Here is a 27,849-nt window from a genome sequence, read left to right on the forward strand (position 1 = left end):
ATCATGTGCAAAAGCAACCTGTTAAAAATCAGCTATGCTGCAATTACCATACAATTTTCCATGTAGGGATGACAAGTAACCAACTGTTCACTCGCAGTAATGTCTAGCACCAAACTGTGGCAAACCACAGACTTGACATTGCAGTTGCCAAGAGGCTGTACACCACTTCAACAACTGCTTCACTAGACATACCATTTGGATATTCCCTTCCAGTGCAAGTTTCTCTGAACTACACAGGTGGAAATTGTCTCTCCAGCACATCTAGTGCCATTCACCTGACCTAAACCTCTGCTAATTTGTTTCCCACTGTATCACTTTACCTTTTCCCTTCTCTCTTCTGTACCCATCAATCTTTTCCCATTCAGACCATGTACTGTCTTCTCCAATCACTCTGCCCCCCCCCCCCCCACCCCTAGCAGCTACTGCGGGTGTGTACATTTGGCTGTTTGTGTGGTTTCCAAACTAAACCATGTGCATTTTAGATATGTTAGACCCATATACTTTACCTGAAACTAATTCTCTGAGGTACTGAGACTACTGCTTCCTGGCTCAGGGTTTCTATTTTCAGCTAACACAGTAGTATTGTCTACAAACAAAAGTGTATGGGACAGGATATTTACCAGTGAATCATTCACACTGGACACCAAAAAGACTGTTGTGGGGCATGTAGACAACCCCTGAGATGGTGCACCAAGGCTGTGTGACTGCAGGAGCAGACAGCAAAAACTCTACACAAAAGATGGTCTAGCACGTCTCAGAGCTTACAGTCAAAAATTATCAGGCAAGGTGTCCATATTATGCAAATTAACGTAGGATTAACAAGTGACAAATGCAGTTACCAAAGCAAATTAAATGATGAGCATGCCATCAGTATTATAGCTCTAAAGGAAATGCATTTAGGTGATAATTCAGCAGCTACATGCAAGATTACGCAATATAAAGCAATATCAATACTCCTCTCAATTGTTAGGTGCATCCACAATAAATGAAAAAAGAAACAGCTCTTGGATTATGCTGGCTTAAGCTGTCAGAAAATTAGTGATGTAGAAGTAATTAGGATAAAACTCAAAGGCCTGGTTATTACATCAGTCCACAAATCACCTAACGGAAAGTGTCTGACACTAGTCTTACACTCAGCAACTAGACAGCACGTATATGTTTAAGATTTTAATTCCAAAACACAACCTGGAGATACATAAATAGAGACAAAAATAGAGAACCATTGTTCGAATGGATCAACACACAAGAAATTATCTAAGTTTGATGCCAAGGAATTTAAAAAGTTTTGGGCAGGCAGATGGAAACTGATACAAAACCTGACCCATCCATCTTTTCCACTGATGAGAACAAATTACCACTGAATCACTCAATAGTAGTACCTAAACATTTTTCAAGGAGTGTACATTGGCTCACAAAAGTTATCATTGGTGCTGAAATATCAGTTACAAAATACATTGATAAACCCTCACGGAAATTTGAAAAAGCTAACTAGATACAATACACCCAGGAAGTGGAGAGCAACCCACACTGGACACCTCAAAAGTCAGAACATTGGGAATTATTGTAGATGTAGCTAAATGGAATATCTGAAGGGAAGTAACAAAATAATGTGTACTAGGATGGGACAAACCTGCCCAAGTCCTCTACAAAGGATACCAAGTGTCTAAATAATGTTTTGATAACATTTTGTATTTAAAAATATGTGTGTGTATAAATTGTTCATGTTGATGTAAATTTGACAATTTAAGAAATGGTCACGCTTAGAAACAATGTAAGAAATAGGTGTTATGTAAAAACCAGTGTGCTTTTGTTTGAAACGAAAATGGCTGTGGCGCACGGAAGAGGTGCGAAAGGCGAATTGGCGTGCTACCTTGAGCAAGTTCGGGAAGTAAGTCACACAGTCTGAAGGCAGCAGTGATTGAGGTAACTCCTTTGTGGAGCAGAAGCTTTGCCTGCAAATTTTCATAAAAATGCCTCGGTTGAAGACTGCAAACAGCTTACAGCATAGCTGCGAGTTGTTGAGCTACTGTATGTAAAACTGAATGAAGCCAAGAAGAGAAATTGAGCCCATACAGCAAGAAACTTGCAGGCCGTAGTGTGGGTAGTGTAGCCATCATAACTGTTCACCACACTCAAGCCTACAGCCACCAGATAAGATTTTTTTCTATTTTTACCTTTGTACAGCATGAACCATTAATTTAAACTGTGTTTTAATAATCATTCTTGAACTTTACGGAAACTGGCTCACCCTGTTATTTCATCCTAATCATACATCTGTATAGGGTTCCTTCCTGGTGTTTGATTAATCCGAGTGTCCTGTTTTACAGACTTATGAAGTGCCAAGTTAATATAAAGAGGCACCATTTAAATTGCTTTAGTGTAAATAATAAAAATGTTTTCTTAACTATTGCAAAGTGTTATGGTTTGCTTACATAAAATTCAATCAGAGTGAAGCCAAGTTACTAGAACCTGTTAGATGGCTACACAGAATTATTTCAAACAATAATAGCTTTTGAAAGTAAATTCCACCAAGAAAGAGGTTTTCTTTAAGTGAAATGTTCAGTTAAAAAGTGTGTGCTGTAGTGTCTAAGTATTTAAGTTTCTTGATTATGGAAAGTGCTTTTCTAAAGGTAGTCCCCCCCACCCCGGCTAATTTTTTTTACCTTCCTTGAAGTTATCTACTGGGCTTTTTCTTTTTTAAAAACATAATGTATAAAGATGCAGCCCAAAATTGTTTAAGTGGGGTAATTTATTTGAAGAGCCAAACTAAACAGTAACAAGAAAGTAGGCAAAATTCACATTTCTGCTTCTCCAATACTTCACTATTTCATTGCCAGGATAGGTTGGTGACCATTAAGTACATGTTTTAAACCACTAAATGAACTTGGAAATGAGTTTTCCTAGCTTCAGTATATTATTATTCATACTGTGTTCCTATCTTGCCACTGGGTAAGATCTTAGGAAAAGAAGTGAATAGTCCAATTTACTTATCCATTAGACGCAACACACGGTAAATCCTGTAAGAAGGATAACTCTATTGATTATCTTTTCCTGTAAACAGGACTATCCTTCGATAGTGTATTTTATTTTAAAACTAAACTAAATTTTAGTAAGAGGGTTATACGTGGCAACATAGAGACAGGGTTTCTGTTATTTACGTAAAAGCATACTAATATCATAATGGTAGTGTTATAAGGTCCTATTAATGTGTGGTCATGACATTTATTAAATGTCTCACCACATTCCTATTGAAACTACTTACTCTTCTTGTAAATAACACCTATGACAATTTTATACAAATGTCCACTAAGACTTTGCCCGTCAACTTTCATTTAGGTAACAGCGATCTTTTAGATGTATTTAAATCAGTACTGTTAAGAAATACTGACTAGCTTTATTTTCAAGAATCTCAAGTTTAAGTTATACATACTGTTATCCTCCAATAAGAATCATTGGCCGATTCTTCATCTTTGACAGGTTCATCATGCCTGCAATGCAAAACATTATCTTTTGTATTAACAGATGAAATCCAACTTTTTAAATTTAATAAATGCTTATACAAACATAAAGTTTCTTCAAAAAATGTATTTATGACAACTTCCTGTCACAGATAATTTTCACTGAATGTTGCAACCCAGTTATAATGCTGATGAGAAGCAAATGTTGTTCTTTTCCCTCTCTTCCTTCACCATCTCCTGTTTTGTTCACCTTGACATATTTCTACCAAACAGACTACCCCAATGGATCCACTGCTTATATTTAACACACAGTAAATTCAGTGCAAATATTTCCTTAACACAGGATGTGCATTGACGAGCTTGAATTAATCAGAAAAATATAAACAGATACTAACCGTTCCACAGCTCTTACAAAATACTTGCATTAAGTAATCATCAAAGCTACTTTTTGTATAGCAAGAGGACTAAAAGTCAAAATGGTGCTACATGCTACAGGCAGTGCAATACAATTTATTTTACTCATTGCTACAGCAATAAATGTACTTATAAAAATATTCAGACTTAGACTATAATCAAATACAGAGAGAGAAAATATTCTAACTAAAGAGATATAGCAGCCATAGGCAGAAACAAATAAAAAAACTGATACTAATCTTAGCTTTGAGGACCAAAAGTTTCTTCATCTGGAAAACACAAAAAGGGAAATGAGACTGTTCAAGAATTAAGGGTGAAAATTCAGGATCTTGAGTCAAGGAAGATGGACATGATGAAATTCAGTTGCGAAAGAGCAGCAGATGATGTAATTTTAAATGCTGAGAAATAAGATCTCTTCAAGAGGAGCCACCAAAAGGTCAAATAAGTGAAGAACAAGCTGAAAATACCGGTAAATGGGCTAAAATGGCGGCAAATAGATAAAGGAAACAGAAAGAAAGTGCTGAAGAACAGGCAACCAAACAACAACAACAACAATAATAACAGCACATTGTAGCAATATATAATAGCAGTCCCACAACATCTGGAGGAAGATTTTCCACTAACAGAGCAATAAATTCATGAAGCCATCAAATCTTCCAAAACTTCAAAGCAACAAATGAAGACTCCACTACAGCAAAATTATTGAAATAGTCAGAACACACAAATGATCTACAACTGCTGTTTGAGAACATTTGGAAAGCTGAAGAGATTATTGAAAGCATTAATCCACAGCTATGAAAAAAAGGGGACACTCAAAATGTCAACAATGGCAGAGATGCCTCACTTCTGCCAGTGGTATACAAAATATTATCAAAAATTCTCTGGACAGAGTTGTAGAAACTTTAGACAAATAACTGGGAGAATCTCAAGGAGCTCTAGAAAGGGAAGACCCTGTACAGAGCAGATGTTTATTAGAAAATCGATAATCCTCCACAGACTGCTAATCACCAAACCTATAATAGTATCATGTATTGGTTTCAAGAAAACTTTTGATTTGGTAGGCAGAGAAATTATAGGTAAAATCATCAAAGAATTTTGTATTAAAGCAAACATAATCCTCAAAACACTAGCAAATAGGATGACTGAAGCTAAATTTATGGGAGAAGTATCTCAACCATTTGAAATAAAAACTGGTGTTAGACAAGGGGACAGTTTATCACCTTTACTGTAACACTGCATTCTAGAAAAAATAGAAAGTATCTGGAATTTGGAGAAAAAAAAATTACAAAATTGAACCAATAATTTTAGGACGAATAACAAATGGAATTAAGGTAAACTGCCTGGCTTCTGCAGATGATTCTGATATACTTTCAAAAAATCTGACAGACAGTTATTGAAAGAAATCTTTTGGAAGAAATAGCAAAGAGAGCTGGTCCCAAAATTTCAGCCGAAAAAACAACATTGATGACAATTTCAAACAATGCATCAACATTCTTAGAAAAACAAAAATGTAAAATAGCATTAGTAAGTAAATTTAAATATATTGGACAAACTGTACAACAAAATGGACTAGAAGAATTAACAGTAGATGCAAGAGTCAGCAAACTGGAGAGAGCAAATCGTTTTACAAAGGATATTTACAACAAGAAATGTACAACTAAAAAAACAAAACTAAAACACTATCCCACAGTGGTATGACCAGGATGTTTATATGGATGAGGATGCCTAATGATGAACTATAAGCTGGACAGAACAGAGGTTCCTCAAAGGAGCATTATTAGAAAATAATGGTTGCAATACAAGCTACAGATGGCTGGAAAATGAGAAGTAATGAGGAGATCTACAAAAATTTTGAGAAAATATCAGAAGTAATGGCTAAAAGAAGATTATTCTTTTTTTAGAGACCTCTACTGAATGAGTAGTACTGGAAGAAGGACTCAATGATAGCATGGATTACAGAAATAAGAAAGAAACAACATCAAACAATCAGAAATAATAGAAAGAAACCTTTTTACAGATAAAATACTGAATTTAAAAGGATCATCACCTCTCCAAGATCAAAATTAATTTCATCCCTCTCAATAAGACCGTGAAAACCGGAAATAAAATTCATAAATATGATATTGCGAAGATCAAAATCAATCAAAACATATTGGAACAATGCCACCAGTAACTGACAGTTGAATCCCATAAATGGGCAGACATTGCCTCCATGATCCAACAAGCAGCTAATACTACAATCCTGACAGCTAAAAAGAGGAATCATACATGGTGGAATGAGGTTTGTGGTGAGGTGGTGGCCTAAACAGCAAGTGCATGGAAAAAGTGGAATTCTACCAGGAGTCCTGATGATTTTGATGTATTCCATGAAGTTCGAAAATATGCAGCCAGAACTCTATGAAGGTCTAAGCAATTGCATGAGAAACAGCAGTTAGAATAGATCGATCAGCGTTTCCAGATAAACAATGTCAGAGACTTCTATCAGACGTTCAAATCGAACTTGAAAGGATACCAAGCCCCTAGTTTTTGTTTTAGAGACGAAAATGGAAAGCTCAGTGTTGTGTACATAGTTCTGCATATTCAGCGCGTACACAAATTTCCCACTAGAGTGCGCCCCGCTAAGCAAAACAGCGCAGGCGCAGCGCTCGTCCATCTCCGCACTATGAGATGGCGCTGCCATAGAGACGGACAAAATTCTGCTTCCGCCGATCCGCGTATTAATATGTAACGCAGCCAATGAGATTGCTGCTAACATAGAACATTTTCTCCTCGCGCATCACACTCGCGCAGTGATACATGAACGTGCGAGGTATTATAACGAGTGTAAAGACCTTCGATCAGTCAGTCTGCATTTGTCTGCACCAGTCTGTATGAGTCTGCATTAGTCTGTACCAGTCTGCATTAGTCTGTACCAGTCCGTCGAGTTCTACAATTGTCTGTACCAGTCCATAGTCAAGATTCAGTCTGCGCCTGATAAGATTACCATATTCCTGTACATAGCCATGAAGATAAATGTATAGACACTTTTGTCAAGTATCTGAGATATATGTGAGAATAAGATTAACGTACCAATCCCAAAGAACTTCAGATTGTCAATTGTAAATAGCATCCAGAACCAAGTTAAGTAATTTTTATATTTGTTATTATTTTAGTAAATGTGTGTGAAAATTAATCAAATTCTGTTTAAAGTTGGTCACCGTCAATCTGCTACTCTAAGCATGCAAGTGGCATTTCTATCATCTGACCGAATGGCAGAAGATAAACACACCATGATAAGACCACGAGACATATTGCTGACACTCGCTTACTTCGTTAGAGCAACAAGTCAAATAATCTGATGGTGTGTGTACTGAAGGTCTTACAGTATGCACACCACACTCGGCCTGACCAACAAAGAAAACTGCAAGATCATGTCTCGTTACTTTGAAAACCTACTTAATTGTGATGAACCGAAAGAAAGATTCCCTGCATGTGCCCCAATCCACAAACTACCCCTAATCTCCATCTAGTAAAGAGGAGACCAAAGAGATCATCAACAACTTTAAGAATAATAAGGCAGCTGGAGAGGATTCAATAGTGGTGGAACTACTGAAGCTGGCAAATAATGAAACTCTAGATATACTAGTCCAACTTTTTGAGGAGATCTGGAGAGCTGGGATGATACCAACTGAATGGCAGTCAGCTTTAATCCATCGTCTACACAAAAAAGGTGATAAATAGAATGTCAATAACTATAGGGGTACCTCATTAGTATCTGTTCCATATAAGATTCTCTCCAAAGTGATACAGAATAGAATAGAAGGTCATTGTAACCAACTGATTGGGGACTATCAAGCTGGTTTCCGAAAGGGCGATTCTTGCGCAGAACAGATCTTTAGCCTGAAGAACATCATCAGGTCCAAAAAACTGGAAGAAATAACTATGTGGTCATGTTTGTTGATTTTCAAAAAGTATATGACTCCATCGACTGACAGGCATTAATGAATATTTTGGAAAAGTTTGGGATGGATAATACCTCAAGAAAGCTGATCAAACAAACTCTTACTAACACAGCGTCAAAATTTAAATTTATGGGTGAGGTATCTAAACCCTTTACAATCAGAACGGACATAAGACGAGGAGATGGACTATCCCTCTCCTTTTCAATTGTGTCTTGGAAAAGGTCACTCGAGAGTGGAGAAAGTTATTAGCCCAAGAAGAAACAAATGAAGAGTGGTTCAGACTTGGTCCTAAGAACAAAGGGGTGTGCATTGACTGCTTAGATTTTGCGGCTGACCTGGCCATTTTTGCTAACAACATAGAGTCAGCAGTCAACAAGATAAATAGGCTGTCAGAAATTGCTGAAAAAAGTTAGACTCCAGATCTCTATTCAAAAGACAAAATATATGACGAACATCTGTGATGGACCTGAATGGATGATAACCAACCTGGGAAAAAATCGGATGAGTTAAGAATTTCAGGTATCTCGGTGAAGTCATCCACCAGGAGAATGGATTAAAAGAAGAAGCAATTGCCAGGATGAGGAAGTTAGACCAAGCATACCAACTGACAAAGAATACTTATAACAAAAAGTCTATGAGTATGTGGGCCAAGTTCCAACATTATAATACAGTTGTAAAACCTGAGGGCTTATAAGCATCCAAAACTTTGACCACGAATAGACAAGGTCAAGCTGAGCGGCTGGAAAAGCGTGAGTGTAGGATATTAAGGAAAATCCTAAGGTAATAGATGGGTCGATGGACAATGGCGAATGAGAGCAAATGAGGAATCGTGCAGCAAGACAGAACCTATCACAGCATCCATTACAAAGAAATGATTGTTATTTTATGGTCATCTCATGAAAATGGACGGTGATCGACTATCAAAAAGAATACAGAGTTTCATCCCATCTAAGAAAACGAGGCCGAGATGGTTCAAAGAATGTGAAAAAGATCTTAAGCAGATTGGTATCTCAGAGAGAAATTCCTGAAAGGAACAAATTTAGAAGATTGGTGACCAACTACCAAGGTTTTAACATGGCATCAACATCCGAAAGACAGTGAGGACCCTTATCTGAAGGGCATAAAAAGGTACTTCTTGGAGGGGCTCAGAAGATACTGGCAGGAAGTCAAAGCTGGAGCAAGAACAAGACCTGGACACTACAGTGAAGTCGGTTGTTACCACGCAGTCCATAAAGACTCACCTCGATAAAAAAAAAAAAAAATAAAAATAAAAATAAAAGGCTTTCGATGCAGAAGAAATAGGGGATTGAGAACAACACGAATAGAATAAAGGGGGAAAAACATGAGGAGGAGATGGATGAGTACTGGAAAAACAGGAGACGACAAGGGAAGAAGAAGAAGTGAAGTTATTACATGATGAGAGATGGTGATTGCATTTGATTTGATTCAGTTTTCGTTACATACACCGAAAAAATGAGATGATTCTCAAGGGTGTGGAACATGTCAGAATGTATAACACAAAACATTTTAATATAATGAATACTACCCTGATCATTTGTCACGAGATTGTCAAAATAGGTGAATACAATACAGTAAACTGGAGAAGCTAATATTTACAGAATTAATACGCTGTCAGAATGAAATATTGTTGTTGTTGTTGTTGTTGTTGTTGTTGTTGTTGTGGTCTTCAGTCCTGAGACTGGTTTGATGCAGCTCTCCATGCTACTCTATCCTGTGCAAGCTTTTTCATCTCCCAGTACCTACTGCAACCTACATCCTTCTGAATCTGCTTAGTGTATTCATCTCTTGGTCTCCCTCTACGATTTTTACCCTCCACGCTGCCCTCCAATACTAAATTGGTGATCCCTTGATGCCTCAGAACATGTCCTACCAACCGATCCCTTCTTCTGGTCAAGTTGTGCCACAAACTTCTCTTCTCCCCAATCCTATTCAATACTTCCTTATTAGTTATGTGATCTACCCATCTAATCTTCAGCATTCTTCTGTAGCACCACATTTCAAAAGCTTCTATTCTCTTCTTGTCCAAACTATTTATCATCCATGTTTCACTTCCATACATGGCTACACTCCATACGAATACTTTCAGAAATGACTTCCTGACACTTAAATCTATACTGGATGTTAACAAATTTCTCTTCTTCAGAAACGCTTTCCTTGCCATTGCCAGCCTACATGTTATATCCTCTCTACTTCGACCATCATCAGTTATTTTGCTCCCCAAATAGCAAAACTCCTTTACTACTTTAAGTGCCTCATTTCCTAATCTAATTCCCTCAGCATCACCCGACTTAATTAGACTACATTCCATTATCCTTGTTTTCCTTTTGTTGATGTTCATCTTATATCCTCCTTTCAAGACACTGTCCATTCCATTCAACTGCTCTTCCAAGTCCTTTGCTGTCTCTGACAGAATTACAATGTCATCGGCGAACCTCAAAGTTTTTATTTCTTCTCCATGAATTTTAATACCTACCCCGAATTTTTCTTTTGTTTCCTTTACTGCTTGCTCAATATACAGATTGAACAACATCGGGGAGAGGCTACAACCCTGTCTTACTCCCTTCCCAACCACTGCTTCCCTTTCATGTCCCTTGACTCTTATAACTGCCATCTGGTTTCTGTACAAATTGTAAATAGCCTTTCGCTCCCTGTATTTTACCCCTGACACCTTTAGAATTTGAAAGAGAGTATTCCAGTCAACATTGTCAAAAGCTTTCTCTAAGTCTACAAATGCTAGAAACATAGGTTTGCCTTTCCTTAATCTTTCTTCTAAGATAAGTCGTAAGGTCAGTATTGCCTCACGTGTTCCAGTGTTTCTACGGAATCCAAACTGATCTTCCCCGAGGTTGGCTTCTACTAGTTTTTCCATTCGTCTGTAAAGAATTCGTGTTAGTATTTTGCAGCTGTGACTTATTAAGCTGATAGTTCGGTAATTTTCACATCTGTCAACACCTGCTTTCTTTGGGATTGGAATTATTATATTCTTCTTGAAGTCTGAGGGTATTTCGCCTGTTTCATACATCTTGCTCACCAGATGGTAGAGTTTTGTCAGGACTGGCTCTCCCATGGCCGTCAGTAGTTCCAATGGAATATTGTCTACTCCGGGGGCCTTGTTTCGACTCAGGTCTTTCAGTGCTCTGTCAAACTCTTCACGCAGTATCATATCTCCCATTTCATCTTCATCTACATCCTCTTCCATTTCCATAATATTGTCCTCAAGTACATCACCCTTGTATAGACCCTCTATATACTCCTTCCACCTTTCTGCTTTCCCTTCTTTGCTTAGAACTGGGTTTCCATCTGAGGTCTTGATATTCATACAAGTCGTTCTCTTATCTCCAAAGGTCTCTTTAATTTTCCTGTAGGCGGTATCTATCTTACCCCTAGTGAGATAGGCCTCTACATCTTTACATTTGTCCTCTAGCCATCCCTGCTTAGCCATTTTGCACTTCCTGTCGATCTCATTTTTGAGACGTTTGTATTCCTTTTTGCCTGTTTCACTTACTGCATTTTTATATTTTCTCCTTTCATCAATTAAATTCAATATTTCTTCTGTTACCCAAGGATTTCTACTAGCTCTCGTCTTTTTACCTACTTGATCCTCTGCTGCCTTCACTACTTCATCCCTCAAAGCTACCCATTCTTCTTCTACTGTATTTATTTCGCCCATTCCTGTCAATTGCTCCCTTATGCTCTCCCTGAATCTCTGTACAACCTCTGGTTCTTTTAGTTTATCCAGGTCCCATCTCCTTAAATTCCCACCTTTTTGCAGTTTCTTCAGTTTTAATCTACAGGCCATAACCAATAGATTGTGGTCAGAGTCTACATCTGCCCCTGGAAATGTCTTACAATTTAAAACCTGGTTCCTAAATCTCTGTCTTACCATTATATAATCTATCTGATACCTTTTAGTATCGCCAGGGTTCTTCCATGTATACAACCTTCTTTCATGATTCTTAAACCAAGTGTTAGTTATGATTATGTTGTGCTCTGTGCAAAATTCGACCAGGCGGCTTCCTCTTTCATTTCTGTCCCCCAGTCCATATTCACCTACTATGTTTCCTTCTCTCCCTTTTCCTACACTCGAATTCCAGTCACCCATGACTATTAAATTTTCGTCTCCCTTCACAATCTGAATAATTTCTTTTATTTCATCATACATTTCTTCAGTTTCTTCGTCATCTGCAGAGCTAGTTGGCATATAAACTTGTACTACTGTAGTAGGCGTGGGCTTCGTATCTATCTTGGCCACAATAATGCATTCACTATGCTGTTTGTAGTAGCTTACCCGCATTCCTATTATCCTATTCATTATTAAACCTACTCCTGCATTACCCCTATTTGATTTTGTGTTTAGAACCCTGTAGTCACCTGACCAGAAGTCTTGTTCCTCCTGCCACCGAACTTCACTAATTCCCACTATATCTAACTTCAACCTATCCATTTCCCTTTTTAAATTTTCTAACCTACCTGCCCGATTAAGGGATCTGACATTCCACGCTCCGATCCGTAGAACACCAGTTTTCTTTCTCCTGATAACGACATCCTCTTGCGTAGTCCCCGCCCGGAGATCCGAATGGGGGACTATTTTACCTCCGGAATATTTTACCCAAGAGGACGCCATCATCATGTAATCATACAGTAAAGCTGCATGCCCTCGGGAAAAATTACAGCTGTAGTTTCCCCTTGCTTTCAGCCGTTCGCAGTACCAGCACAGCAAGGCCGTTTTGGTTATTGTTACAAGGCCAGATCAGTCAATCATCCAGACTGTTGCCCTTGCAACTACTGAAAAGGCTGCTGCCCCTCTTCAGGAACCACACGTTTGTCTGGCCTCTCAACAGATACCCCTCCATTGTGGTTGCACCTACGGTACGGCTATCTGTATCGCTGAGGCACGCAAGCCTCCCCACCAACGGCAAGGTCCATGGTTCATAGGGGGGGGGGGGGGGGGGGGGGGGGGGGGGGGGGGGAACATTGTTATGCACTATTAATAAATTTATGTTATGCACTATTAATAAATTTAGCATACACAAAATACCTAATATTGACTGTTGCAACCAAGTACTGTCAAAACTTAAATCTAACATATTTTTACTTACGCTGGCCTAACAGTCTCTGTTAGGAAATTCATCTGTAGAGTAGAAGGCATTGCCTATCAAAAAGTCATTCAAACTCTGTTTAAACTGTGCTTTATCTGAAACCAAGTTTTTAATGGTTGCTGGTAATTTATTGAAAATGTGTGTTCCTGAATATTGGGCCCCCTTTTGGACCAACATAAGTGATTTTAGGTCTTTATGTAGATTGTTCTTATTCCTAGTATTGATAATATGTATTGAGCTATTTGTTGGAAATATAGATATATAACTTGCATCAAATTTCATTGAGGAGTAAGTATACTGAGAAGCAATGGTTGGAATTCAAAGTTCCTCGAATAAGTTCTACACGATGTTCTTCAAAGACTGGTCCCAGATACTCCATTGCACCATTCACCGAACCTGATAACCCCGAGCCGTCAGTAACAAAAATTAAGTCTTGCTTAAGAGATTTACAGCACTACATGCACTTGTTACCAAAGTCTCATTTACTTTTAGAGCTATCTGTTCCACTTCCTTTTTGGCCCCACTTCTCTCTGTCTTCACTATATCCCATACAGTTCTTATTTTGTTGCCAGATACAATCATCTTTTTCTCTTAATAAAGTTACTTCGATTTCTGGATTACTTGATTCAATATTTTGCAGTATTCTTTGCAATGCATTACAATTCTAATATCAGAAATGTTCCTAGATAGTAGATACAGTCTCCTTTTTGCCCCACATGATATCTTTATTCCTTGTGTAATCCATGGTTTATCTTTTGACTTCTGTGTGATCTGAGTTACCTTTAGGGGAAAACAATTTTCAAAAGAGGAGGTAACTTTATTAATAAATGCTTTGTATTTTCCATTTGAGTCAGGTAAACATCTCTCCAGTTCATGTCTTTGAGCAATTTCCTGAATTCCTCAATTTCTGGCTTATTTATTATCCTCCTGTACTCAGATTTAATATTTTTTATCCTGACAAGTTTCAACATTTAACACAAGATGCTGCACGTCGTGATCAGATAGTCCATTTACTATTGGTTTTGTGATATGACTTTTTTCCCCTAGATTTGTTCATAAAGATATTATCAATAGCAGTCTCAGAGCATTTACATATCCTAGCTGCAAAGTTCACAGTAGGAACTAAATTGAATGATAGTGTTAAAAACACCAGCAACCACTATTTCCTCTTCTTTTTTTTTTTACACAAGCTATTCCTTTCGCTTTGTGAAATGAAGCACTGCCTAGTTCCAAAACACAGGACTACTATGACAAGGTGAAATGTTCTCAGAGTGCTACATGTATGATAGTAAATGTAATCCGCACTATAGTTGTTTTCTGAGTAGTTATGCTGTGTGTGTTTCATTCAATCAGATGAAATGGAATAAAATCATCAATTTATTTATTTTGGCTCTTTATCACCAAGATACATTCAATGTTGGTTGAGGTTTATCTTTTGAATTCACTCCAGTGTAGATTGTCAAAATTTTATCAGTTGTCAAAGTACTTGTAACACAGTTTCCGAATTTACTGCCATCCAGGAAAGTTTCCCACTCAAATTATTCTCAGAGACTGAGAGCTGGCTGAAACCCAGAGTAGAAAGCTCTCACATATTTAGTGATTAATGGAATATATATCGGAAAGGCAGGTTAGACACTGTAGGAGAGGGAGTGTCCATTGTCTCTATTGAGGTCAAAGCTGATTGTGACAGTGAAGTTACCTGGTTGCCTATAACAAGTCTATGTGAAATCACGTTAATTAATGGATGTTTTAATCATCCACCCAGTTCTGCTATGACAGTTTTGGAGCCATTCAAAGAAAGTCTACAGACAGTAGCACGTAAATACCTAGATCATGCAATGCTAGTTGGAGGTTAATTTAGCCTACTGAGTATAGATGGTAGCCTATGGCTTTATTTCAGGGGGTGCAGTCAATCTTGTGAAGCACTTTTGAATGTGGTTTTCGAAAATTGTCTTGAGCACCTAGTTTGGCATGCCACATGCAATGGAAATATCTTAGACCTTGTAGTTACAAACAGCCCAGATATCATCAATGGCTTCAGCATAGAGATGGGGATTAATAATCATGATAACATCAGAACAACTAAGATTACAAAAATTAATAAATCAGTCAAGAAGGCTAGGAAAATGTTCATGCCAGAAAGAGCAGATAAGCAGATGTTAGCATCTCACTTAGACAGAACTGACATCACTTAGTTCCATTAAGATGGACATAGAGAGATTATGGTCAAAGCTTAAATAGATCGTGAATTGCACTCTCAACAAGTCTGTACCTAGTAAACGAATTATGGATGCAAAAGAGCCACTGTGGTTTAACAATGAAATTCAGAAAATACTGAGGAAGGAAAAGCTACTGCACTCTTAGTTCAAAAGAGAATGCCAAATGCCAACAAGGAAAGGTTACTACCACTGTCATACCTCAGCAAAAGATCTGGCTGAGAAGCAGGGGAAATTATTGTCCTATGTAAAATCACTAAGTGAGTCAAAGTTTTCCATCAAGTCACTTGACCAGTCTGGTGTGGCAGTAGGAGATAAATGTTTTAAATTTTGCATTCAAGAAATCATTCATGCAAGAGAATCATATAAACATACCGTCATTTGACAATAGCACAAAGACACCTAACAACAATCACCACAAGAGGCCAGCGCTAGCACAAGTTGTTCACATGATATTCGTTGGACTGTTGCCTGTAAACACATGCCATGTCAGTGCTCTTGGAAGAGAGCTGTGGCAGTGACACGGCTCTGTTGTTGTTCCTGTGTAGTGATCTGCAATGACGAGACGGTACAGGGGGGGGGTCGAGATTCAAGCAGTAATTAAGAACTTCATAAAGAAAGGTATGAAAGCGAAGGACATTCATGCCGATTTCCAGAATACACCAGGGGACTCTGCTCCTTTGTCTTCAACTGTTGCCAAGTGGATAAATGAATTTAAATTTGGTCAGGAGAGCTTAGATGATGATCATCCATGAATAGGTCAGCCAAGATGTGTCACTACTCTAGAAATCATTGCAAAAGTGCGCATAATGATCAAGGAGGATCACCAATTTAGAGGGCATGAAATTGCTCACGCTTGCCAGATGTATCTGAAAGGTATTCACAAGATGGGTGCCGCGACTCTTGACGCTGGGTCAAAAACGCATGAGAATGGACATATCACAACAATGTTTGGCCTGTTTTAGGAGAAACAAACAAGATCTCTTGTGCTGGTTTGTGACAACGAAGAAACTTTGTTTTACTACTATACCCCAGAGACAAAGCAACAATCAAAGCAGTGGAAACATGCTGAATCTCCGCCGCCAAACTCCTTCAGCGGGGAAGGACTTGGCGTCAGTGTTCTGGGATGCGCCACCAAATTCCTTCAGCGGGGAAGATCATGGCATCAGTGTTCTGGGATGAGAAGGGGATTCTGTTTGTACATTGTCTCCCCACTGGGCAAACAATTACTGGAGAATACTATGCTAACCTTCTGGACAAATTATAACAAAAGGTATGCGAAAAAGGCCAGGTTTAATAAGGAAGAAAGTCATCTAGCATCAAGCCAATGCACGCTCACACGCGTGTGCCATCGCCATGGTAAAATTACACAAACTAAGGTATGAATTGTTGCCACACGTGCCTCTTCCCTAAACTGAAAATTTTTCTTTGTGGATGAAGATTCACTTAAATGAAGAATTGGTAGCCTGAGTTGACAACTATTTTGTAGGCCTGGAGGAAAATCATTGTCGAGATGGGATCAAGGTATTGGAACACTGCTGGACCAAGTGAATTAATCTACAAGCAGGGTACATTGAAAAACAAAAAAGTTTCAGTGACATAAGTACTTTTTTTCTATTCTGTTTCAAGAACTTTTCAAACCACCCTCGTAAGCATCCCTGACACCTGAAATAATTAAAAACAAATAAGTCGCCAGTTGCAGATGGAATCTCAATTTGGTTTTACAAAGAGTGCTATATGGCACTAGACCCTTACTTAGCTTGTATTTATTGTGAATCTCTCACCCAGCAGAAAGACCTAAGCAACTGGGGAAAAAAATACAGAGGCGTCTCCTGTAAATACGAAGGGCGAAAGAACAGACCTACGAAATTACAGACCAATCCGTAACATCAGTTTGCTGCAGAATTCTTGTACATATTCTGGGTTTGAATCTAATCAGTTTCATAGTGACCAATAAGTTTATGTCCACAAATCAGTACAAAGCATCACTCATGGGCAACTCAGCATGCTCTTTTGTCATACGACGTCTGTTCAAAAAATTCCAGAACTTTGTCCACAAAATTTTCTATGCTTATCTTTTAGTTACTATGGATTGTCTCCTTCGAAATACTCTCCTCCACAATTGATACACTGCTCCCAATATCATTTCCACTTCCAGGAGCAGTCTTGACACACCTCTTGCTGGGTCGCATAAAGTGCTGTCTGCGAATTTTCTTTTATCTCATCTACCATTGCAAAACTTCATCCTTTTCAACTTTGGAAATAAAAAGAAGTCTGCAGGGGTCATACTATTCTCACATGGAACATCTCATTCTCTTTTGTGAGATCCAAAAAGTTTTTTTGGTTTTGACTCATGAACCGTGGAATGAACTTGGCGGCAACACAATGCATTCCAAGATGCTGTGTCATTTCATAACATGATCCAATTGAAATGTTACATTCTTCTACAATCTCTCGGACAGTGAATCTTCGACTGGCACACACAATTTCGTTGACGTTCCTGACACAAGCGTCATCAGGGGACATCTAAGAGCGTCCTGAACAAGGATCATTTTTGACTTTTGTAAAGCCATTTTTAAAACGTGTGAATAATACGTAACACCGAGTATGGCTTAAGCACTCATCGCTATAGGCTCCCTGCATCATTTGGTGTGTCTCTGTAAAGGTTTTCTTGAGTTTCACGCAAAATTTAATGCAGATGCATTGCTCCTCTAACTTTGCCATCACAAAATTCACAAACCCAGATTCCATATTTCTTGATTTCCGAGAAGCATTTGACATAGTGCCTCACTGCAGACTTTTAACAAAGGTACAAGCACATGGAATAGGTTCCCAGACATGTGAGTGGCTCAAAGACTTCTGAAGTAATAGAACCCACTACATTATCCCGACGGTGAGTGTCCATCAGTGACTAGGGTATCATTAGGATCGTTCCAGGGATGTGTGCTAGGAGCGCTATTACTCATATTTTCTATGTGCATAACTGATCTGATGGACAAAGTGGACAGTAATCTATGGTTGTTTGCTGATGATGATGTGGTGTATGGAAGGTGTCATTGTTGAGTGATTTAGGAGGATAAAAGATGACTTGGACAAAGTTCCCAGTTGGTGCAATAAATGACAGCTAACCCTAAATGTAGAAAAGTATAAGTTACTGCAAATGAGTTGGAAAAACAAATCCATAATGCCAGAATCCTGCATTAGTAGTGTCATGAATGAAGAAGTCATATTGTTTCAATATCTGGACATAACTTTGCAATGTGATATGAAATGGAACAAACTTGTGAGGGTCATGGTAGGGAAGGTGAATAATCATCTTTCGTTTGTTGGGTGGATTTTACTAGTGTGGCTCAGCTGTGATGGACATCACATATAGGGTGCTAGTGTGATCTCTTCTTGAGTACAGTTTGAGTGTCTGGGATCCACAAGGGGTCAAATTAAAGCAGACATTGAGGTATTTCAGAGGCAGGATACTAGATTTGTTAACAGTAGGTTGAAACAACAACATACAAGTATTATGGAGATGTTTCTGGAACTCAAATGGGAATCCCTGGAGGGATTTTGAGGAACACTGTGCTGACTGCAGAACAATTCTGCTTGCACCAACATACATTACGCATAGGGACCACGAAGATAAGAGATGACAAATTAGGACTCATAGAGAGGCATATAGACATTCACTTTTTCCCCACTCGATTGGCAGATGGAACGGGAAAGGAACTGACTACAGTCGAATTAAAATTACTTGATAGTTGGCACTTCAAACGCCAATAAGAGTTGTCAGCGTCACACTTGAACTGTCTGCTGTTGCCAAACTCCACCAAAATTGTCCAGTCACTTCCAATTCCTGGTACAGCATTCTTTCTTGATGTATTTGTATCCCGAATTATGAGCCCGACACTTTTATTATGTATTTCATGACACATGATAACTACACCAAAAACAACACACATTAACAATGCTAATGAAAGACACATATTTCATTCATAGCACTAACCAAACACTACTGAATAAATCAGCACAAGGTGTAATTCAGTATCATACTTATAGTTATCATATTCACAGAGATCATCTTACATTAGATAAGCTTTTCACTATACTGCGTGAAACTGAAATTTTTAAGGTTGCAATTCATAGTTGGAACTGGGTCACTACATTCACATATATAAATACTTCATGCAGTGCTGTGGCATAGCACAATGGTTGGCAGATTAATCTAATGTGTAGCATGTCGTAGGTTTGAATCTCATCAATGTAGCAAAATTTTTAATTCTAAATCTAACCAAATGAGTGTGATTATTATTTTCATTCAATTAATTGGTTTAAATGTATTTTTTTATTTTTAATACTTCGCTGCATCATTTTTCATCATTGTTTTGACTGTTCTATTTGGTCTTATTTTTCATCTTGTCATTATTTCTTCATTTGGAATCTGTCTCAGTCATCTATAATCCACGACTAAGGGCCCACACGGACTGTTCACTGGTTTCAAACATGGCAGCATGTGCAGCTAGTTTAAGGATAGTTACAGGTAACAAATGACACGGAGAAATTTCAATTTGCTTTCAGCCCTGAAATTGAGTTTTTGTTGTCTTGAGTTTACCCTTAAGGGTTAGCTTTAATTGCCATGAACAAAGCGATAATGATATTAGTACTGCTGCAGACTGTTGACCACAATTTTCTCAGCTGGGTTAGGACACAAGTTTACAGTCAGGGATACAAAACGCGTTGTCTGCCCCAGTTCAGTCACTGGTCACTTTAAATCAATAGTCAACAGAGTATCCAACATTTCTGACATACCTTGCACCAGCCACTAGAAAAATTGCTCTGTGTTAAACATTTAACATAATTTGTGAAGTGAGCCGCTTGTTTGTTGTCACCTGTAACCAAATGGTAGCTGGTAGCCAATATGGCAACATTGTTGCAGCAAGTGATTGATGTCAACTATCAAGTAATTTTATTCAGACTATTGTAGTGAGACAGGGTACCTTCAGCCATGCACCATATGGTGGCTAGTGGAGTATGTATGTAGATGTGGAATCAGTCTTTCCTTCTCATCCCATCTGGAAAGTCTCCCCTGATCTGCAGTTCTGGGTAACTTTCTCAAAATCTAACCTTTTTCCTAGACCTATCCTTCACCCCTCTTCCTTCCACTTCAACCCTTCTGCCTGAAGAATGAGCTACTGGCTCTGAAAGCTCGCCTAATTATAATCTTCTTTTATGTGTGTGTTCTGCCGCCACTTAGCGAGTAGATTGTTTATCTATCCAATTCAATTATCATGTAATCAAAAGCTGCATTTAACACGCCAAGTCTCTTTTACCAATCATTTTTAATATGTCCTACAGAATGTGCTGTCTACCCTGTCCTTTTTTGAGATTACTGTTTTGCTGTACTTTTCTACAGGCATCATCTTACTTATTAGGAGTCAGTTCATTCATGTTATTGTTGTTGTGGTCTTCAGTCCTGAGACTGGTTTGATGCAGCTCTCCATGCTACTCTATCCTGTGCGAGCTTCTTCATCTCCCAGTACCTCCTGCAACCTACATCCTTCTGAATCTGCTTAGTGTATTCATCTCTTGGTCTCCCTCTACGATTTTCACCCTCCATGCTGCCTTCCAATGCTAAATTTGTGATGCCTTGATGCCTCAAAACATGTCCTACCAACCGATCTCTTCTTCTAGTCTAGTTGTAGAGCTGCATGTCCTCGGGAAAAATTATGGCTGTAGTTTCCCCTTGCTTTCAGCCGTTCGCAGTACCAGCACAGCAAGGCCATTTTGGTTAATGTTACAAAGCCAGATCAGTCAATCATCCAGACTGTTGCCCCTGCAACTACTGAAAAGGCTGCTGCCCCTCTTCAGGAACCACATGTTTGTCTGGCCTCTCAACGGATACCCCTCCATTGTGGTTGCACCTACGGTACGGCCATCTGTATCGCTGAGGCACGCAAGCCTCCCCACCAACGGTAAGGTCCATGGTTCATGAGGGGAGTTCCTTCATAGTCAACAGTTAAGGAATGGGTGGCTGAATTCATATGTGGCATATGTCTGTAAGATGACTCATGAACAATTTCCTAGAATTACAATCAAATATGAAAATGCTGAGAAAGAACACAGTGTGATATTGCAAGATCAGTAATTAAAAAGATGTGCAAAACAGTTGATACCGTGGCTGTACCAGAAAGTGAGTGGCATATCTGTTGAAGCCTCACTACAACCTAATGTGAAAAACAATTTGGGACAATCTGACACACAACTGATTCTACGCACCAATCTGTTCCCGTGGATGAGAGATGACCGAAATGAAACAGCAGTTGCACAAAAATAGCCAAGGTGACTTCATCAGAGAGAAAGAGTGGTCATTGTTTTCTAGGATGCAAAAGGGATTTGTATTTTAGATTAGCTTGCAAGACTGAAACAATACCTCACAAATACTATGCAAGTATTCTGACTCAACTGGATGAAAAAATATGGAGCCAAGACCCAGGGGGAAAAAAAAAAGTTTATCGTCAGTCAAATGCATATGGTCACAAAGGCACTTTCACAATAGGAAAACTGGGAGTTTCAAGTGTGAAGTCTTCAAATATCTATTCCATTCTCCAATTTTTTCACATTCTGACTTTAGCTTCTTCTTCTTTTCTTTTTGTATGAATGATTCACTTAAGACTATATGCGTCACAGCTCAAAACCATTTTGTGAGTCAACAACTGGATATGTTTTCACTGCTCTGTCTCTTGTAACTCCGTTGGACATGGAGGTAGCAAATGAGGATGTAGGATGTTCATGACATACTGCTGTGCTGTCAGAGTGACCTGAAGTCATATCCGATGCTGCCCCACACGCCCTCTCCCTATGTCGTTGTCATACTGACTGACAACTGCAATCGCGGGTCTTGCAGAATGTGACTCACTGCTGATCACATGACAGGTGCAGGTGTGAAAGGGTTACAATGTGCTCAGTGTACATTACAGCGATTCTCCCATGGGCTCGTCAGACACGGTCAACTGGAAGCTTGCTGACAAGCACGCTGCCCTTACGTTCCCAAGCAGTCCAACATGGGGCCACTACCACATCTGAATGTCTCACAAATCTGCATATTGCATAATTCAATCAGCCTGGCAAATGGAGACACACAATTAGGCCCCTTCAAATTTTGTTACATGCTGATAATGCTGACTCACAGAAGTACAGGGCATCTGTGTCCTTCACAGGGATCACTCAACATCTTACACTCTTCACATCTCTTATAGCTCCTACCATTCATGGTAACAATCCAAGACACAAACAAAGCTAATGCAATCTGGTGGCCTTTGTATCCATTTCAGAGAGTTGCGACTCTCATAATTTACCACTGGTATGCACACTCGTGAAACTACGTTGCTTCAGGGAGCTTCCCTTTTTTTTCTTCAAGCAGTTTAGTTCTTTGAATCCATTTTTCTTGTAGCTCAGAATAATTATTTTATTGTGTAGCAAACTTACAGACTAGCATTCTGCTCTGAGCTGTCGGAGTTGGCGGTCATGTGTGTGTGAGGTGTGCTTGCTTGTGTGAATGAATGGTGTGTATTTCTATTTCTTTTTCTGATGAAGGTTGTGGCCAAAAGCTTATGTGTAAGTGTCTTAACTGTGCCTGTCTGCATTTTAACGTGCCATCTTTATGGTAATTAGCACTCTATCTTTTCCTACACTGCTGATATTCCAACCTGGAGTTTCCATTGTTTGAACTTACGGTCTACTGTTTTATTTTGCAGTGCACTTCTACAAGTGTAATACACAAATGTTGCCTTAGGAAAGAGTCACAATAACATCCATGTCTACCGTTTGCTATTTTTTACTAAATAGCATGTCACACTCGAAATTTAACTTAGCCAATGAAATAAGTTTGAAGATTTATTGTGTGTAAAAGACACTATGGCCCACTGTGTGGGAAATGTGGGAAGTTCTGTGCAGAGACGGAGTTATCCACAGACGTGGTAAGTCTGGGGAGCTATACGGGTGTTAAAACATCGCCACCTGCTGGGATGAGGGGCCACTTACTCTGTGGTGGCGCTGTGCCAGCAACGAGCTCGACCCATTGATTAGCACCACACATGACAATGACCAACCAGCTGCTTCTCTGTGCAGAGATATAAAATTTATCGATTTTGGACGTCGGGTGACAATCTGTCACATGGAGAACAATGTTTACTCTGGCAATTTTAACACTAATCTAGTGTTCTGCAACATATTAATGTGAAATGTTGTCTATGATGTTGAAGCGTGTAAGTTAAACTGATATCTGAGAATTTGTTGTTTTTGTGGCACTATCTGCAAAATGACCTCTCTTGCAGCTCCAAGCATAAATGTCAAGTGAAGAAGAATAATTAGCACAGCACACTGGAACCGAGTAGGGATCCGGTTTACTGCTCGGCCACTAAATTAGCATATTGTGAGTACACCAGAATAGACGCTGTACACACTTGCATATACTACATACACAAGTACAAGCATCGATCAAGCTACTGTGAAACTGCACTCTGTGTGACTCATCACTACATCAGAATACTGTAAATGTAGTGATTCCAATTTCTTAAGGTCTCTTCCTGTTTGTTTTCATCAGTTGGATCTTATTTTTCAAGTATGTGGGAATCCAATGAGCTGCCTGTTTGGACACATTCTTTCTGTATGTCCCACAAGTTGGATTCTTTGGAGACACATTGTAACAAGAGTTTTTTAGGAATTTGATGGAGATTTCACGCTGGGTTCTGTGTGATGTGTTCCATCTTTTATTCTTGGGCCTAAGATTTTTACTACAATTTTACATTCTTCTAATTCAGTTTGCTGTTTTCATGTCTTGTGTTGGACAAAGAGTCTCTCTCATGCATAAAGAAATTCTAATTTGATCACTGTTGTACAATGTTAGATTTTAAAGTTCCAGGAAAAATACTTTTAGTTAACTGAGAGACAGTTTGTATTTTCTGAAGTCTGTATTCTATGGCCTTCTTTTCATTATGATGTTCAGTGGTCTTTTTCACCTAATTATTTAAACTCTTTAACACCAAATACTATGTTGTTGCCTATATAAGTTCAACTAGTGCCATTTTGGTATCAGCCAAGAATTTTTTCTCCAGGTGAAATTAGTAGTCCAATTTTCCTAGCTTGCTCCCTTAATATTTCAAATTGCTTTAGCACATCAGTAATGTTTTTGTCAATTAGTATTATGTCATCGGTATAGGTTACACAATATAATTCTATCTTTAAGTTTACGTTCTAGTCAGTGTAATAGTGCACCTGCTCTTCTCCATTACCTTACCATTTTCTTAGGGGCATAGTTGAATAGCAATGTGATATGCCATCCCATTTTCATATTCTTATGTCTGTCTTAAATTACACTGCTTGAAAAAAAGTGAGACACTCAGAAGGTGGGGAGAAAACAAATTGAAACATAGCGAATTTAGAGGATATGTGATGTTATTTCAGTGATAACAAAACAGAGTCAAATTTACACAGAACTTATCAGTTTGAGCCCACTTATCAATACAGCAATGCACCCTGTCTGGCCTGGACAGTGCGGGAGGATGTCGTAAAGCTGCTGCATACCCTCCTGAGAAAGGTGATCCACAACTGTTGTAACTGGACATTGCAATCATGGATACAGGCAGTGGGACGGAGTTGACGTCCATGTTGGTCCCATAATGTTCTATCGGGGACAGATGTGGGGATTTTGCTGGCCACAGGAGTATATCAACATCACACAGACAATTTAAAGAGACACATACTACATGTGGACAAGCACTGGCCTGTTGAAAAATAGCACCACAATACTATTACACACTGCTGTACCATCAGAGTTCCCTCGGCCATTACAAGCCGTGACTTGAAGTCATACCCAATGGCTCCCCACACCATGGGACTCCTTTGTGACCCCCCCCCCCCCAAAAATGTGGAAGAATGGGACCTCTCCCAATCTCCCCGGGTCACTGTCAAACTTCTCCACGATAGTCATTTGGAGCAGTGCAGGACTGGGACTCATTAGTGAACATAATGTGACACCATTCATTAGCAGTCCATACTTCTCGATCATGGCACCACTTCGCATGCAGTCATTTGCTTAAGTGTTAATGGCAGCCTATGTGCAGGATGGCAATGCCATAGTCTGGCTGCTCCTAGCTGTATGACACAGCATGTTGCAAGGAGTCTATTACAGTGAACTCCTGTTTATCCGAAATGATCAGGACGGTGGCCGGTTCCGATAACGAAAATTTCAGATAAATCAAAGTCCCCCTGTTTTCACATGTGAACACTACAAATTGTGTCAATATTGCGAAATACGATCGTAAAACGTGCGTAGGGTATGTAAAACGTTTCTGATACGGTTGCAAATAACCCTGTACTTTTTTACTGAAAAAATTGTGTTGACATGTTAAAAAGGCACCAAACTATGATTGAAAACTCAAAGTTTTTAAATGCTGTATAACAAAGCTCGTTTATTTTGCATTCTTACAGAAAAAAATCTCCCTTATTTGGCAGCAGGAAAAAACAGGAGTTTTAATTTTATTACCTGCTCTTTTGAATAAAAAATAAACTACTGAACAAAATTGTGAAACAAATCTAGAGATTACTCAAAGGAACGAAAAGTCTGTCTAGAGGAACTTTCAAGAAAATTAAAAAAAAGAAACCTTTTAAGTTATGGACATAGAAGTTCTAGGATGCTTCATTAGAGTTTATTTTTTGGTAACGAAGTCACGAATGTCTTTTTTTTTGTTTTTTTGCTTGAGAAACTATTGCTGCAACAATACATCTCCAACATTGAAATCAAACTATTTCAGGATAAATCGTCTCCTCCTGTTGGCTGATGTACTCCAGGGCAGTTTGGATCACTTCGTAACAGAATGTGTGAGGAATATTTTTCTCTGATTCATCATCAGAAACATAGTCTTCTAACGCTTTATGATCGGTCACAATTTGGACGATTTCATCCTCAGTCACATGAAAAAATGCCATTTTCCATCCACTCTTCAATGTCTTCGAAGTGTGTGTCTTTACAACCAGCTTCTCCAGTAAATTCACCAAAATTATGTCAGCTTGAGTTTCGGTGTTGCCTCCTCCTTCCCACCACTTAGGTTGCCTTACGATCTAAGAGTTTTTTCCAAGACCTAACAAGAGGAACTGGAGGAATTAGATTCCAAGCTTCAGCAATCAATGAATGACACTTAAAACATCGATTTTTTTAAGAGCTTCCACAAAATCATCTGCAGCATCAATCACACCTATTAAGTATTCCAGCATCTTGCGTCTGTAATGTTTTTCTATCGCCTCAAGAATACCTTGGTCCATCGGTTGACATAGAGATGTGACATTTTGTGGGAGAAATACAACTTTGATATCCCCATCTTGCAGATCACCTGGGTGATAAGGAGCATTATCCACAAGAAGTAGCGCTTTTCAAGGAAGTCCTTTTCCTTCCATGTAATTTACTACAGCTGGAACAAACTCTGCCTGGAACCACTCTCTGAAGATGGCACTGTTCATACATGCCTTAAGACTGATTCGTGTACCTCAGTGGCAAAGCTGGTTGGTTGGTGTCTAAATGCTCTTGGTGTTTTGGATTTGCCAATTAAAGTAAGACACAGTTTATGATTGCCAGTGGCATTCCTGCAAGTGAGGACAGTAAATCTTTCTTTGATTTTTTTGTACCCGGAAGCCATTTCTTCTTCTTTAGAGGCAAGGGTTTTCGTTGGCAGCATTTTGTAATTCAACTCAGTCTCATCACATTTGTAAAGTTGATTGCCAGTATAACCTCCTTTGTCAATGATTGTGTGCAGTTTCTTCTTAAAATCAGCGTAGCAGCTTCATCCCCAGATAATGATTTGGCACTGATGGCAATTTCATGAATGCCATGCCGCTTCTTGAAACAATCCTGCCGGCCATTACTTCCGAGGAATTCTTGCTTCTTTCCTTCAATCAGCTCATCAGCTCATTTTGACAAAGTAGAGGACGTGAAACTGACACATCTTTGGCTCTTATTTATTCGTGCCACAAAAATAATGCCTCTTCTAACTGAGGATGTGCACCTTTTCTCATTGTTTTTCAAGATTTCACTGTGCTGCCCAATGCTTGGATGGAACAAAATTTTTCAATTCCTGATCGATTTGTCTTCCGATCAGTAATTGTACTCCTACTCTGCAGCAACTTTTGTGGGTGGCTCACCAGCATCAATTCTCTGCAAAGTGTGAAGCTCTTTTTCCAACAAGATCACATTCGTTTTATGTTTTGTGCCCGTAGTCACGTTCAGTGTTCTTTTTACAGACACTCGACTGAGTCCTTTATGGTTTTTGGCCCCTTTTATCTCTGGACACTTTAAGGCACATAGTGGGAGCACAAAACCTCAAATCAGAAACACACAGATGCAAAACTTGACAACACTCGAGATGCACTAGACAAACTTTTGATTTTTGAAACCAGGCTGTGGCAGCCATCAAATGAAAGCATTCGATACATCTATGCCATTTCCTCTGTTCTACCCAAGCCCACGTGGCAACACAACAGGGTGTTGTACGTTCACTGTTAAACACTCAGCTTTGGTGTACCGACAACAAGTGGAAAGTGTTAGGCGGCGCACTCTAATTGTCGGTTTCGACAGGGCTACGTTGCGCTGCATAGAACAATACTGTATGTACTGTACTTCCAAGGAGTTCCAATAGATGGCAGTGGCATACGAATAAGA

The 27,849-nt window shown here is 39.0% G+C and overlaps 1 protein-coding gene across 1 annotated transcript in view; it reads right to left on the bottom strand.

Annotated features, from left to right (window-relative positions):
- Positions 1-3,408: 3,408 nt before the first annotated feature.
- Positions 3,409-27,849, bottom strand: part of LOC126482264 (molybdenum cofactor biosynthesis protein 1-like) — an 81,660-nt gene continuing 57,219 nt past the window's right edge. Inside the window, exon 8 of the mRNA XM_050106245.1 lies at positions 3,409-3,488. Within this exon, the coding sequence (XP_049962202.1) occupies positions 3,433-3,488 (56 nt within the window). The 3' untranslated portion in view covers positions 3,409-3,432. The remainder of the gene's footprint in view (positions 3,489-27,849) is intronic.

This window comes from Schistocerca serialis, chromosome 5 (assembly GCF_023864345.2).
Source record: "Schistocerca serialis cubense isolate TAMUIC-IGC-003099 chromosome 5, iqSchSeri2.2, whole genome shotgun sequence".
NCBI classification, from domain to species: Eukaryota; Metazoa; Arthropoda; class Insecta; order Orthoptera; family Acrididae; genus Schistocerca; species Schistocerca serialis.